Source organism: Falco peregrinus, chromosome 1, assembly GCF_023634155.1.
Source record: "Falco peregrinus isolate bFalPer1 chromosome 1, bFalPer1.pri, whole genome shotgun sequence".
Taxonomy (NCBI): Eukaryota; Metazoa; Chordata; class Aves; order Falconiformes; family Falconidae; genus Falco; species Falco peregrinus.
Window position 1 is genome coordinate 110,923,015 of NC_073721.1, and position 14,934 is coordinate 110,937,948.

Genomic DNA, 14,934 nt, shown 5'->3' on the forward strand with positions numbered 1-14,934 from the left:
GTACATTAAGGGTTAGATTCCATGGTCTTAAATATTCCCTGTGCATCTATTTAGTTCTGCATGGAATCGGTATGGAAGGTTTTGTGTGCAGAACAAACCCAATGCCTAGTGAGCATTTAAGTCCCTGGGAGTTGTACGTATTTCATTTGAGAGGAGATTTTGATGATATGTTTTTAACTGTCTGTCTTAGCTTGATTAGTTGACCCAAGGAAGCAAATATGAGGCATGTTGCATGGACCTGGGGAAAATGAAGGAAAACACAGGAATTAGAATTTGTTTTCCTTTCTGCCATGTGGATAAACATCTCCCTTTTTTCAGTGTTGACCTCTGCTGTCTTAATTTCACTGGCTTGCCTCTGTTTAATGTTCGAAACCAGTAACTTAAATCACAAGTATTATCTTACAGATCTTGTACAATGAAACAACTTACAAACAAAGAACAGGGAGGGAAAAAACCAAACCTCCAAGAAACAGAGAGATTCTTAGTATCTCTTAGAAAGATAAAAAATGGAAATTACATTGTTTCATAGATGCCTGCCCACAGGGTGCGCAGTAGTATTCTCTTTCAAATTTTGGGGAATTCTCTTATCTTCTTCACTGTGACTGAAACAGACTTTGGGCTGGTACTGATGTTTTTCTCCTATATTATTTCTAAATAAATGATCCCAGTATTGGGAAATTTTGAGCTTCTAACTGGTTCTGATTAAATCAGGTCATTCGTGACTGCTTAAATAGGGTGTTTTCCTGGCTTTTTATTAATTTTCAGTTCAGCCAGGTTCATTTAGGTAAATAAATTACTTCCTTTCTGAAGTTACTCAACGTATGAATGATGTTTTTGGAAAAAAAACCACCGACCTGATGAACTGTTTTAGAAACTGCCTAATTTGAATAAGACAACTGTCAGAATAAAACCTGAATGTAATGCAACCTCTGTTTACAAGAGTAAGCAAACTAGTGAAATATAAGAAATCTGGGGGGAAAGAACAGAAAGGGATGGAGAGTGCTGATATGTAAAGGAAGAAGAGTGGTCCTACAACTACCCTTCTGGAAATCTAGCCTCAATTCAGTTTGCCACTCCCTGTTAGAAAGGTGACAAATTCAAAGGTATTTGGTGCATAACAGTAGTCATGAAGAAAATTTCTGATTTAAAGAATCTTTGATTGCAACTTGATAGGACTTAGTGCAGATGTAGAAATTGCAAGCACTTGTCTTTTCTTTATGTTGTTTACTTCACAGCTGTACCTAGTGGAATGTATTGCTTCCACTTACAAACCTTGTCCTGCCAAATAACTGGAAAGGTATAGGAAAGAAAGAAAGGGCTAGAATTATGGGGTGAAATTAAGGGGGAAATAGACTGAATTTGTAGAGCAACATATTTGGTTGTTGATTAACTTGCAGTAGATAGAAATCTTTTTGATGGTGCGTTTGTAGCTAGAGTGAATATTCGTAGGTCATCTAGAGAAGGAATCAATCACGAAGTATGGGAAAGTAGATTAAAATGGGTTGGTTGATTTCTCCCTCTTGCAGGCTATGTGATTAAGAAATTACTTTCATGACTTGGCAAGCAGAATTCAGTGTGCATTTTGCTTGCTCCCCAGCGTAGGCTCAAACTCTTCCCTTTAGAAAGTGTGCTGTTTAATAGGCAATTTCTAAAACAGAGAGGAGGAGGGACCTAGCATCAGGAATCTTGCAATATGTGGTGTTTCTGAGATGTTCCGGAATACTTCAGCTCCCATAGCTACCTGTAATTTCTTGGCTGCAGCTTGGAGCTGCGGTAGGATTCGTGACTGGCTGCAAAGCAACTTGGAAGTGGGAGGGCTGGGATGGGGGGTGACCCCTGAGAGCTGTAGGTCAGCCCCTCTGCCCTGGGGAAGGGTCAGCTCTGCCTTAGCTGTTCCTGGTAGAGATTCAGCACGGTGCCAGGATCTCCTCAGGCAGTCTGTTCCCGTGCTTTGCTTGCCTTTCCACTAAGAAGTTTTTCTTACTAGCTAATTTGGATCACCTCTGATTAAATCTAAATCCACTGTTCCTTGTGTGTTGGCTATAGACATGGAGAACAATTTGCTGCAAAGAGAAAACAGCTCTTTGTATTTCTGTGACCTGTTGGGAAGGCTCATTGTTGCCCCCTGTTTTCCATTCCTTAAACTAAGCAGCTTGAATTTATTCAGGCTTCATAGTAGGTTTCACCGAGTAGATTATGCCGTCATTCACATGTCATCTTCTGTAAAGATTCATCTGTAGCCCCTGTCTTTCTCAAAGTAAGAAAACAGAGAACTTAATCAAAAATGAAAGTGCATAACCTGATTTGCTACCGAAAATTCCTGTCTCAAAATTTTGTCATCTTATAACGAAGTAGTATTGATGAATATACATCAGTATAAAATATTATATTGTTACTTTTTTTTTGTTAGCTTTTTAATTTTTATTATTATGTTCTTACTTAACTAGCTACATGAAACCACATGGTGCTATGTCTAGAACATTTTTACTGTGATGATTAAGGGGTGTGAAATTACTTTACATTGCCTTCAGTCATTTAAAGTATCATTTTACCTGAAACAATTCTTGCTGCAATGAAGTTTGGCAGCCAGAAAGTTCTCTCTGCAACAAGTCAACACTTGTCACTATTATATCAGTTTCTGTTTCTGCATAATGAAGTATTTGTTACATTACTGGTGACTTGAGTTGCTTGCAGACTAATAGATTTTATTTGTTGCCTGCATGAGTGTCTTTGGCTTCTGAAAAAAAAGGTGCACTGAACCATCATAGAAATGATACCCCAGACTAATGAAAACTGAGTTGTCTGATAACAAAGCACTATTAGTTTTATAATAAGTAAACCTTACTGCAAACCATCAGACCAGAAGTGTCCCAGTGTGTGACTGTTACAATGACTGTTACAATTTTATATCTGTGGTAGAACTACATTAATGTGTAGTGTCAGTATGAACAGTGAATATTCACTGAAAATATCACAAACTGAAGAATAGCTTGTTTAGTTGGTCAAATCATGAGCCAGTGGTGTTCTGTTACTGGATATGAAAGCAAATTTAACAGCCAGAAACCAAGACTTTGTTGCATGTTATTCATAATTTTGACATTATGTGGTATTAGGTTGTACAGGCTATTGAATTTAAAAGGCTGATGCCAAATGGGGTACCTACAGGAAAAACCCATATTAAATACAGAGCCATCTGCTCCTGTTTTCAAATAACATTGGAGAAATGGGTAACATATCACATTAATGCAGATGCTTTTTATTATTCAGAAGTTATAATTAAATGCAGTTTTTCCTGTGGTTGGTGATGAAAGTGTGAGAACAACCTCAGAGGGGGGAAATGTTTCAGATTATGTAGACCACAACTGACTCTTACACAGCAGCACCACAAACCCTGTGCTGGCTTGGCTTTTCCTATTGTAATGCTGTATTCAACCCGTGTTTGCAAACCACATTCCACCAAAGCCTGCCATGTTTATAGCTAGCTGATCAGTAACTTATGCTCACTGGCATAGGTGGTTTGCAGTTCACTTAGTGACTGTGCATGTTGTCTGTGACTAGAGGCAAAGTATGTAGATGTTAATCTTTTGCTATTATAGGATAATGCTGAGGCAAAATTATTAGTGGAAGTTACCCGTTTAGGAGGTCATCCTTTGAAGGGGAGAGAAGTGACACAGAGACAGACAAGGCTGTCTTTCCAAAGGTCCTTTTGAGGTAGCAGGAGAGGTATGGCAAGCATTTGTGGACTGCCTTTTGTGTCTCCTAATTGAATTGATATACATGTGTGCTTGTTGGTACAAAGGTTGCTCAGGATATAAATAAACTGTTAAAGGATGCTCATTTAAATGAATGTTCTGCATATTAGTAATTGTGAGGATCAGACATTGGAAGGCTGCTTTGAAAAATTTGTGATTCAGCCAGCTGGACGAGGGAAGCAACAGAAAACCTATGTATTTAATGAAAATGGATCTTATTTCTGTGTGACAACTCTGCCCAGTGGCAAACACAGAGAAATCCTGACTATGTCTAACTCCAGGAATGCATAAAGCTTGGGGCACAAGTCCACAGCGGGGTGGGTGGTTGTAACTTCTATGCTGTGTTTATACCTTGCTAACCACAAGGTCAGGATATTTAAATATTTGACTACAGCTTGAGGGGTTAGCTCTCCTTACACTAACAGTCCCTGCCCTTCCTAATCCCTCCCAGCTTCCTTCAAGACAAACACACACACCCACACACACACACACACCCTTCTTTGGAGTTCTTATTTGTTTTGCTTTCCCTGTACTGCTGAAGAGTGGGCATGGACCAACTTAACACCTGAGACCAATAAATTGTCTTTCGTTGAATTTGATGGAGATTTCTGTGAATGTAGGATTGGATCATCCTGAATAACTCCTTTCCTTGAAGCATTGATGGGGGGGTGGGGAAAAAGTGGTAATGTAAGAGTTAACAGCTGCAGTGTTTGTGGCTGGTTGGAAATCGGCCTGTCCTTTTATGTCATTGCTTTCCTAAAAAGTTCCACATTAGAAGGGAGTTCCTGAAACATTATTGCAACCACTAGCAATCTCCATTGTGGAGGCATCAGAGTGGAAAAGAGCAGTCAGTGTCTGTTGACCCAAGTTTGTCACCAAAAATGACCTTACTTCCTGACCTTGCTAGCATTATAACGGTTTGCAGTCTCCACATTTCCAAGCTTTGCATTATGCAGTGTTTTCCGTTGGCGAGAACTAAATAAAATCTATTCCTATCCAGACAATCCAAAAAATATTTTTGGTCTGAGCAGTTGATGGCTGTAGATCTCCTATGCTGGCAGAATGGGCAGCTGTTTGACAGGGTATGAATAAGACAAGTTACTTCCTATGTGGTTGTTTCACTTAATGGCTTACAAAGGATATTAGTGCTCTCCCTGTATTACAGTGTGAATTCTTGTTCCTAAGTCAGTCTGTTGTGCCTACAGGTTCCCCAGAGGATAGAAGAGCAAAGAGATGCATCTGAGGATAGCGGTGCCGGCATCCCGGGCATGTGGGGCAGCTGGGGGCCCTGGTCTGCCTGCTCGCGGAGCTGCAGTGGCGGTGTGATGGAGCAGACGCGGCCCTGCCTCCCGGCCTATTACCGTGACAGGGGCTACCGGTGGCCGGGGCAGCAGTACCCGGGCTCAGAGAGAGCTCTGGCCCACCAGAATCCCCGCCACCGCGAGGACTCGCTGACTGCTTATCCTGGCCATGTCATTTCTGCCATCCGCACATCTGTGCCGCTTCACAGGAATGAAGAGCAGCTCTGGGCTGGCCTTCGGGCCTCCGCTTCCTCTGGAGGCCATAACAACAGCCACCTGAGCAGGGGGGCACTGAGGGGCAGCAGGCATTCTCAGTCCCAGAGGCAGCACGCCAAGCCAGAAAAAAGGTACGTGTCTGGGCATGGATCTCATTCTTGCTGTGAATGATGTGTCTTCAAAAAATACCAACTCTAATCTGACATGTCGTTCTTAATACTTACGGAAAGGTTATCAAAGGCTAAGACTGACTTTTACAATGTTAACCATCTTCTGTGGAAGGCTATACTCCCTGTTGACTACTTATACAATAGCACCCAAGAACAGATATAACTATTCTACAAATGTACTAGGCAGATTATCTAATTTCCCTTTAAGATTTGTTTACGATTTATTGACATATTTTTCCTTTCTTGCTACACTCTCGTTTGATATTTCCATGTTCACCATAACGATAAAAATCAGAACAAGTAACAACTCCATAACTGGATTCCTAACTTCAACAGCCATTCTGATTTTAATTGGTTGAAAAAAAGATTCATCAAGCTTCTTTCATGAAGAATAGCCAACTACCCATCCACCTTTTTCCTAGTCAGAACTCTAGGTTTGTTTGGTATTTTTCAGAGAGTTTCTATTATGGGCTTTTTGTTTTCTATTTTCCCTTTTTTGTTTTTGTTTTCTACCACCTCTTTTAGCAAAATTTCCTGTTTGGTGAAACTAAAAAATGTGGTTGTTCAATACATAGAACCATATATGTATTTATCAATTTAATTATATTAGCTGTTCAGTCTTTAACACTGGGTGGAAGTGTGCTGTTACATTCAATTGCCATTAATTCTCCAGTTTCTGGAGAAACACTTTCTTCTCTTCTTAGATACCAATATATCAAACTTTTTTAATATACGTATGAAAGGAAAACAGATGTGTTTCCAGTTTGGAAACTGAGGAGAATGGGCATGGAGATCCCCTGGGAGGGAGTGCTCTTGAAATGTCTCTCTGTTCTGTCTGTCTTTCCTCAAAATATGTATTCAGCAGTTCTCTATTTTTTTCCCTCTCATCCCTCTTCTGGGAAATGCATGGAGATGGACTGTTTTTTTTTTTTTTGGGGGGGGGGCGGCCAGATAGTTAACAAAAAAACCCAAACAAGTCAAACACCCACCCACCCCCCCCCAAAAAAAAACCCAACAGAAAAAACACCTCCATCTTTAAGATTCTTAGATGAAGCAGTCAACTGTAATTCCCCTTTTAAAGACATCTTGCTGACCCAAACGAAACCAAAGAATGTTACCTTGAGGCAATATTCCAGCCTGACTGGAATAAGACAGTAGGACTCTGTTGGTGATAAAGACATCCTCAGCCCCTGCAAGAAACTCTCTGTCTAAAAAAATACTTGAAAGTAGGAATTAATCTGTTAGTGAGGCACAAATTTGAAAAGGTGGGGCCAGCTTTTCAGACATTGATCTTCCTAGGTGTTGGCCGTTCCCTTTAATCACTGCTTCGTCTGTCTTTCAAACCCATGCAAATGGATGGCCTAGACCAAGTATAACTTAAGTATGGCACTGATCATCTTATAAAATTTCAGAGAATGCCAGAGGCAGGCTTTTAGTAGTCGTGTTAACATGACTGCATTAGGACAAAAGTTGTATTTTCTTTTTTCTATTTTCCTACGCAATCTTTTACTATAAAGCACTTCTGTTCCCAGCTGTGCAGCGTAACAGATACAGGTTGTAGTACATAGCTGGGTTATTACTAATATTGGAAGCCTGGCCTTGAACTGTCAGCACAAAGTCATTCAAAGCCTGTTTGCTCCAGCCCCTTGGCACCCTCCGTCTCCAAGGGAATCCCAGCTGGCCCGGCTTCTGCAGGACCTGCTGCCAGGCTGCTGGCACAGCTGGCTTTCCATCCCTGCAGGCTGTCCCCTGCTGCTGTGGTGGCCTCTGCAGGCCGGGAGAGACTGGAACAATTTGGAGCAATCACTGCAGTTAATGGCTGAAACAGGAGAGGACAATTAGCAGAAAATAATATTGACTGTGTGCAGAAGTGAGGTGATGTTATTACCTAATAAGTGGTTTGCCACACGAAATACTAAAATGACCGTGATGTCCGTTGTGCCTCCGCTTTCCCTTATGATGGAGGCCTTTTCTTTTGAGAATTCTTGTGCTTTCTTAAGCACAGTGCAAGCTTCTGTACCACAGTTGATTTTTCCACCCCCACACACACACTGCCCCTTGGCATAAGACTGTGGATTCAAGGTCACTGTTTTAATCTTATTTGCGTAATAAGTAATTTTCATCTTGTGTTAGGAGAGTCCCTGGTGGCTTTAAAGCCTGTTGTATTGCATAACTTTCAGATTCTTTGGTGGTGACTGTAAAAACAGAATGAGAACAAAAAATGTTACTTTAAAATGGAGTTACTAGAATGGCAAACCTAATGGTTCTCCTTAATTCACAAAATCCAGTGTACAGACCTTCTTTACAAAGATTACTGGTCCTATCAGATATATGGAAAATGGATTTCGAAATGTAAGTTACTCTAGAGATGATTTGCATACCGTAGAACAGTGTTCAGTAAATGGATGATACTTGAAAGTCAGGCTATAGAAAAAATAGCATCTGTGTTTTCACAATATGTACCGTTGGTAGAATACTTACTGTACTGGCCTTTATATAAAGCTGTAATTTTAGCAGACTTCCATAAAACAATGAAAGAGGCATGGACATTTGTGACTGAGATAAGCTCACGTTCGATAGCATGGTAAGATGAAATGGAATGGCTTCCAAGGCAAATAGAATTTTGACAGCAATAACAGTCCTTCAAGGCAGCCAAATACATTTGTGTCATTTAGCAACAAGTGGAAAAGTTCTCCGCCTGCTTCCAGGCAGCTGACAAAGAACTGTTCAGTTTCTTTAGCAAAATTCAAAATATAATTTATATATCATAAATTTTGACATTCCTTGTCTGTGAAGAGGATATTAACATTTTCAGCTTTAGAAAGTTCGTTCACACGTGATTCAGTTAGGCTTTAGAAACCAGGGCTGCACATGAAGCTCAGGGAGAGAGAAGTTTGAGGTACCTACAACTAGAAGCCTAATTTAAACAGTTTAAGTGCTCCTGGTTTTATCGTGGTGTTGTAAGTAGAGTTCTTGCATAGCTGAAACGTGTTAGGAAATTATAGTCAGTCACTGGGATGAGGACAGAAACATGAAAAGCAAGCTGACAGTTCTCTGGGTTGTCCACTGGCAAAGGAAGGGAGCTCTTTCTCAGATGTGAAGAGTTATGTTCCCATTAGCACAGCCTTGTTTTTTATTTCGCCACGCTAAAATGCGTGGGGCATACCATACAATAAGAATAATCAGAAATGAGGAGATAGACATCTTTAAAGAGGGGCACATATGGAAAAGTAGTAAGGGCATACAAAAGAATAACATGCTTTAAGAAAGAAAACGTATCTTGAAAGGAAATATCATTCATAGACTAGATTTTAGTATTTCTTAAATGTTGCATTTCCAGTTCTCTATTTCAGAGATAGAGAAGACAAAACCACAATTTTACATAATGTGCTGAGTGTTAGGATGCTCACAACTGCCACTTTCACTTTCTCTACAAGTGGACTTTCATGGTGGAGTGGCAGAACTTCGCTGCCCACTTCTGTCAGCACAATGTGCACTTTGTGTGTGATTCATAGGAGCAGAAAAAGAAAAAATTACAATTATCACTGGAATCATGAAGTAAGTAAAGCAGGCTGCAAGTTTAAGGAAATATGTTAATAAGGAAAGGGTTTCCCTAAAGCTCTTTCTGTATTTGGAAGAGGAATGAGAGGAAACCTTTGCACGGAGGAAATAATCCAAAAATCACCAACTTCTCACATGGCTGTAGCTTTTTGGTCTTTATTCTGTTGCCAGCAGCTGACATGAAAGACTGCTGTGCTGCTTTGTACCCTGTATAGGGTCAGTTTGCGTTCCGAGGCCTGTGAGCAATGGAAAGGAAGAGTGTATCATTTAACGTCAAAACAGAATTTCCTTTCTGAAAGTATTTCTTTTGCCCCCTCTCACAGATGCTTTGACCAGGCAAATGTAGGTCACTCAGTTGGCAGGTCTGCAATTAACCTTTAAAGGGACAATGCAGTTGTTATTTCCCTAACCAATTTAAGCATCATTAGCTGCATGTTCTGATGTAATTTTTGTGACCTGTTCTAGTCAGTTCCAGTTCTTAGAGGTGGACAAATGTGTGACTGCTGGGCCTTAGGGTCTGGGAAGGTATTATTTCTTGAGTTTTGGGGCTTTCTATTTATTGGCATGGATGTTTGCTTTTCTTGATATTTGGAATGAAACCCAGCTCAAATACTTAGCCATTCATCCTTTCATTATTTGTATAATAGAATGAAAATGTGATTTACTTTACCCTAAACCCAATATGGTTGTAAAGCTCATTGGGGTTTGGTGTGTGTGCAGAAGGAAGACAGAGAGAGAAGGATTTGATCCTTTTCTGAGGATAAATTTTCGGGAAAAATCTAAGAGCAGCAGTAGTAATCAAAGAATTCATTTTGGTAGCACTTGGGGGATGTAAAGCCATATGAGAAAGATGTTTATTTTCCTTCTGAATAAAATTCCAAACAGGTTGTAATAGCAATAAAGCTCACGTGAGGTATTTCCTGGCAAAATGAATAGCTAGCTGGGGGCATTGTGGCCTCAGGTTGACTTTGTGGTGTCCCACCTCTCATCTGGTTGTTAATCCCCCTGATAAACTCTAGGTCTCACTTACTATTAACTAATTAGTATCAATTTTTATTATGCTACTGTGAGCACGCTATGACCAGTATTACCAAAAATAAAAGCCTAACATGATACTATAATTGCAAGCCACCCGAGACTCTTTCTTAATCTTACTGCTGAACATTTCATCCTTCCTGGAGTGGGTTGGCTGAAGGAGGGGAGGGGAAGTGAGAACGCTGCTAGCATTTGGACAGATGGAAGACCGTGCATTTTACCAAGGAATTATTGCCTGGTCAGTGAGGGGTAGAAACACAACAAAGCTCCCATCACAGTTGTAATGCATCTCAGCAGTTATGTGGTTCCTCGTGCTGAATTTCTGCTGGTTTACCTGCCAACTGCATGGTTACATTATTCAGTCGACCCTTAAAGATGAAGCTAAGGGGGGAAACCTGTAGACTTGTAATGAAATTTCCTGAGATCAGAGGCGTTATTCAACTCATCGAAAAAGAAGACTGTAGTATTTGGGTTCAAATGCTGGAATCCCACCTCTGTTAAAAGCGACATAAATGAGGTTTTATAGCACTTGCTGGGAGAGCAGCTAAAGCCAATAGAATAAATTGTTGTACTGGGTATATTGCAGCTATGCTAGACTAGATATTAGTGGTGATCTATGAGAATGGAAAAATTCATTTAAGATCGTCTACATGTATCTCTCATATTAATTCAATTAATTAAACCTGTTCCCAAGAGGTAGTTTACTTAGTGATCTTATTCATCAGTCCTACTCTGTCAGAAAAATGTAAATATAGAAATGAGGGAAGAATCACCCCTGTGGTATAATCCCTTTTCGTACAGAAAATGCAACTTTTAGGTATAATTGGTTCCTCTGGATCTTACAGTTGTTGAAATTTTTAGGTCAAATATGCTTACAATATTTTTAATACCCATATGCGTATATGATAGATGGGAAGTAGTGAATGTCAACAAAGCATGGTGTGGTTACCAGTTACCACAACTGTAAACCATACTAGTTAGTTTTGTAACTAAACCATTGTTTTAGTTACCTTGATGATGAAAATCAGTCAAATGAAGTGAATGCCTACACCGATTTAATTGCAGTGAAATGTGCTGACAAAGCGTGAATAATACGCTATAACACAGCAAGAGAAGTTTGTGGTGATGGCTCCACTCTCCAATGTGCGATGCACTCTTGGAAGCGGTGTTTAACTCTTGCGACCAAACATTTGACGAAGATAACTGCTCACCGCTTTAAGGCTATTTTCTAGGTCAGTGAGCAGACAGGCATGCATTTTGTAACATAAAGCAGAGTCAAAGGGCTCCCTTCTTTCATTCATGTTGAAGTGATTTTCTCCAGATTGATTTAGAGCTGGTGAAAAGTGAGTACGTGGAATGTAAAGCTGCACAGGGCTATGGTACAGTACTGAGAGGTGATACACAGTGGCTTTTGATGTGAATCAACCTGACTGTTGAGAGCTCTCCTTTTTGAGGGAAAAGACATTCCCAGAACCAGTAAATCATTCACTTTTGTTAAAAATTATTCTTGTGAAAGGATCTGCTAAAATACTGTGAGGTATAAACTTTATATCAGTTATGACCAGCATAAGACAGTTTGTTTTGTGATTTAAACTTAAGAAAAGGGGGCCAAAAATGCATGGTGGACAGTCTTTTTGAAGTCAACCTTGTTAACTGTATGTGCTTAAGAATATATAAAACATGAAAGAAAATTAAAAGCAGTAGGAGGGCTGGAAAGTAAATTATTGAATAGGAGGTTGTAGGGCAGTTACAGTTTTTAATTATGGAGGAAGTACCAGGGATTAAAAATGTGTATCTGAAATTATTTTAAGGATACAATTTTAGGAGTAATGAAAATTAATAAGTACTTTTAAAAATATATACCTGTACCTATGCTATTAACGGAAACTTTGCATTTAGGATCTGTTTTTTCAATTTGAAGTTGAAGTTTCGTATCTGCAAAGACTTCTTGGTATCCCTTTATTTTTTTTCTTAATTACGTTTTAAATATTGGAGTGATATTTGAATAACTTCGCTGACAGGAATATCTAATAAGTCACTTTCATTTCTTCAGAAACGGAATCAAGGCAACTCTATATGAAATACTTGGAACTGTAAGTAAATGGGTAGTTCCTTTAAAAGCTGTCAATTACAGTAATGTAATGCTGCTAAATAGATATTTTGGTATGATCAAAAATACTAGTTTAAATCTTGGTATGCTTATCCACAGAAATAGATTTAGAATGTAATTGATTTAGTTAAAGAGGATTTGGCCTACTAACTTGGGCATGTCTATAGTCCTGTTAAAACAATGATGGGCAGTAGGACTTACATTTAAGCTAAAGAGCTTTGATAAGGATCTAAGGGGACTGAGCTGCTTTAGAGCAAAGTTTCTAGTGGGAATCAAAGAAATGGACTTTTGGAGCATTTTTAAAATAGAAATTAATAACTGCAGTGCAAAAGCACAAATCAGTATCATTTAAAAGACACTCTGCCCTGGTGCATAATGTGGAATATTGTTTGGGAAATAATGCTATAAGTCATATTTTTGCTCCTCCTGTCTTTCTCCCACTGTCATCTTGCACATAGAATCTCTGCTTCTGATGATAGATCACTCTGTAAATTCAGCTTGGGTAGGTGCTAGCTGTGGATTGATGGCTTGTTGATAGGACAAAAATACAGCCAGCAACACTTCAGAGATTAGATTATAGGCAACTGCTTAAATCCCAAGTGAGAATAGGCAAGAACCTAAAGAATTCTTAGGTCTTGGGCAAGCAGAGCAGCATCAGGCTACGTGTGCAGTTTGGCCAGACTCACTGATGAGGTGCGTTTCCTTAAAGTATTAGAAGACTTAGCTGTTAATTCCATGACAGGTTTCGTGGTAAAGCAAGACTCTGAAGATTTTGAAAAAAACTTCAAACTGGACCAAACTCTCAATAAAATTAAAAGAAAGTGCTAAGTGGTGGTGTCACATCTACCTGAATGCTCTCTGATGAGGTTCTGTTGTCTTCGTTACGGCAGTTGTTGTGGCTGGGCATACAGGGAAGACAACCGTCTTCTGCTTGCAGAATAATTCTGCCAATAGACTAGATGAGACAAAATTTGGAAAAAAAATATCAGAAAGCCTGCAATTCTTGTGCATTTTTTCCTCCTTTATCCCTGGTGAAATTGGTGACTGAAGGCTGTTACAGAACATTACCTTACCCCTTGAGAAACAGAGTGAAAGGTGAATTGAAAATGAGGGAAATTGGCAGTTTCTTTGGGTTCGTTCTAAGGAAACATTCCAATGGTAGGACAAGTCTTCCCTGGTGTCACATAAATGAGAGGTTTTGCTAATGTTCAACCCTGTAGTTTTTAATTTACATTTTTCATTTACAAGAGAAGTAGTACTTTGATACTAGGAGATAAGTTGAATGAAATGCTGCAAAACTCATGTAAAATACATTCTTTATTCTGCCTGACATCAGAAGAGAAAGAAAACAAGTTATGCTTCAGCTGGAAGTGAGCCAGGGAATCTCCGTTTAGAGAATGGTAAGAGAAATGTAAGGAGAAAGGAATGATGGAAAAAGGGAAAAAATGGAAATGGCGTGTTGGAGAGCGGCTTGGTAAAGAGCACTTAAGAGAACAGGTGGAGGCCCAGGAAATCTGTAATCTTTCTTGTGTATTTTAAAGAAGCTGCATATCCTTAGTTCAAAGAGGGTTTTTATTCAATATAAATAATCACCTCACCAGCTCAGAAAGTACTTAATTCTTAGTGAACCTCAAGAACACTTGACGTTCAAAGCATTGTCCTTAGCATAAACTTTGTGAGGCAGTGATAACACATTTATTTGCCAACCAAGGTATGCATATGGTTACGGCTAAAATTAGAGAAAGCTACTAAAACAAAATTCCTTTTCGTCATTCAAAATGTGTGTGAGGGGCCAGGTCTCATTATTTTTGACTGATTTATCCTCAGCATGACAAAAACTGTTAACAGTTAGACCAGTAAGTATACTAGCTGATAATAATTACTGTAAAATGTTTTCTACAATCCTTGTACCAATAACACAAAACCTGATTTTCATACTTGTCTGGGCAAATGTATTTTTGAATTTGAGAATATATTTAGGTTGGCTGAAGTTTAAAGGGGCCTATCATTTTTGTTATCAAAGTGCTGAACAGATTTGTCTGAACAATCGGGGAGGCGTGTGTGTTTATGAGAATTATGCCCAAAGAAAGAAGATTGCCAGATCTGCATTAAATAGCTGTTACGCCTCTACCTGAGATGAACACAATAGATCAGAGATGTCTACTGGCTATGGTCTGTCATGAAACACTTAATGCAGCTACTTGCTTTTCAACATTAATTTTTCCTTTAAGCAGTAATTCGCCTTTAGATAGTAACTCTGTTCTTGGTGGCATTTCCCCCCCCTTTGTTTGTCCATGGAACATGCAGTGTGTATCCTAACTGACTGCAAATGTTAATGAATACCTCTTTTTCCTCTTCCTTCTTTCTTCTCTTCAATCCAGTAAAGAACTGAAGAAAGTTTTATTATTAAGTGTTTATTTGATATACTAGACAGTGTAGCCAGAGCCTACAAGGTAATGAAGCTGGTGAGCTCCTTTATCCTTGCCTTTTTGATACTTCCTACCTTCTGTTGCTAATTCTTGAAGGGTATGTAAGATCTTTTCCAGTGAAGTATTGTAGAAATTGATTGATATCTTTTTATTAGAAGCAATTAAATAAAAGTCTTGGCCAACATTAAATAGCTTTATTAACCTGACTGGATCAGTGGGGCAAAAATCTGACTGACATAAAGATATGCAGCCAAAAGCCCTGTAAAATTAACTGGCCTAGCATATGAGAAACCTGGAAGTATGTTGTTTCTTTACCTGGCTGATCTAGGAGGAACAACGTCTCTCTAAATAAACCAGCTG

The 14,934-nt window shown here is 39.3% G+C and overlaps 1 protein-coding gene across 1 annotated transcript in view; it reads left to right on the plus strand.

Moving 5' to 3' along the window:
• The window catches only part of THSD4 (thrombospondin type 1 domain containing 4), a 319,742-nt gene that overhangs the window by 37,599 nt on the left and 267,209 nt on the right, over positions 1–14,934 (plus strand). The window contains exon 4 of the mRNA XM_055790923.1: positions 4,958–5,400. Within this exon, the coding sequence (XP_055646898.1) occupies positions 4,958–5,400 (443 nt within the window). The remainder of the gene's footprint in view (positions 1–4,957; positions 5,401–14,934) is intronic.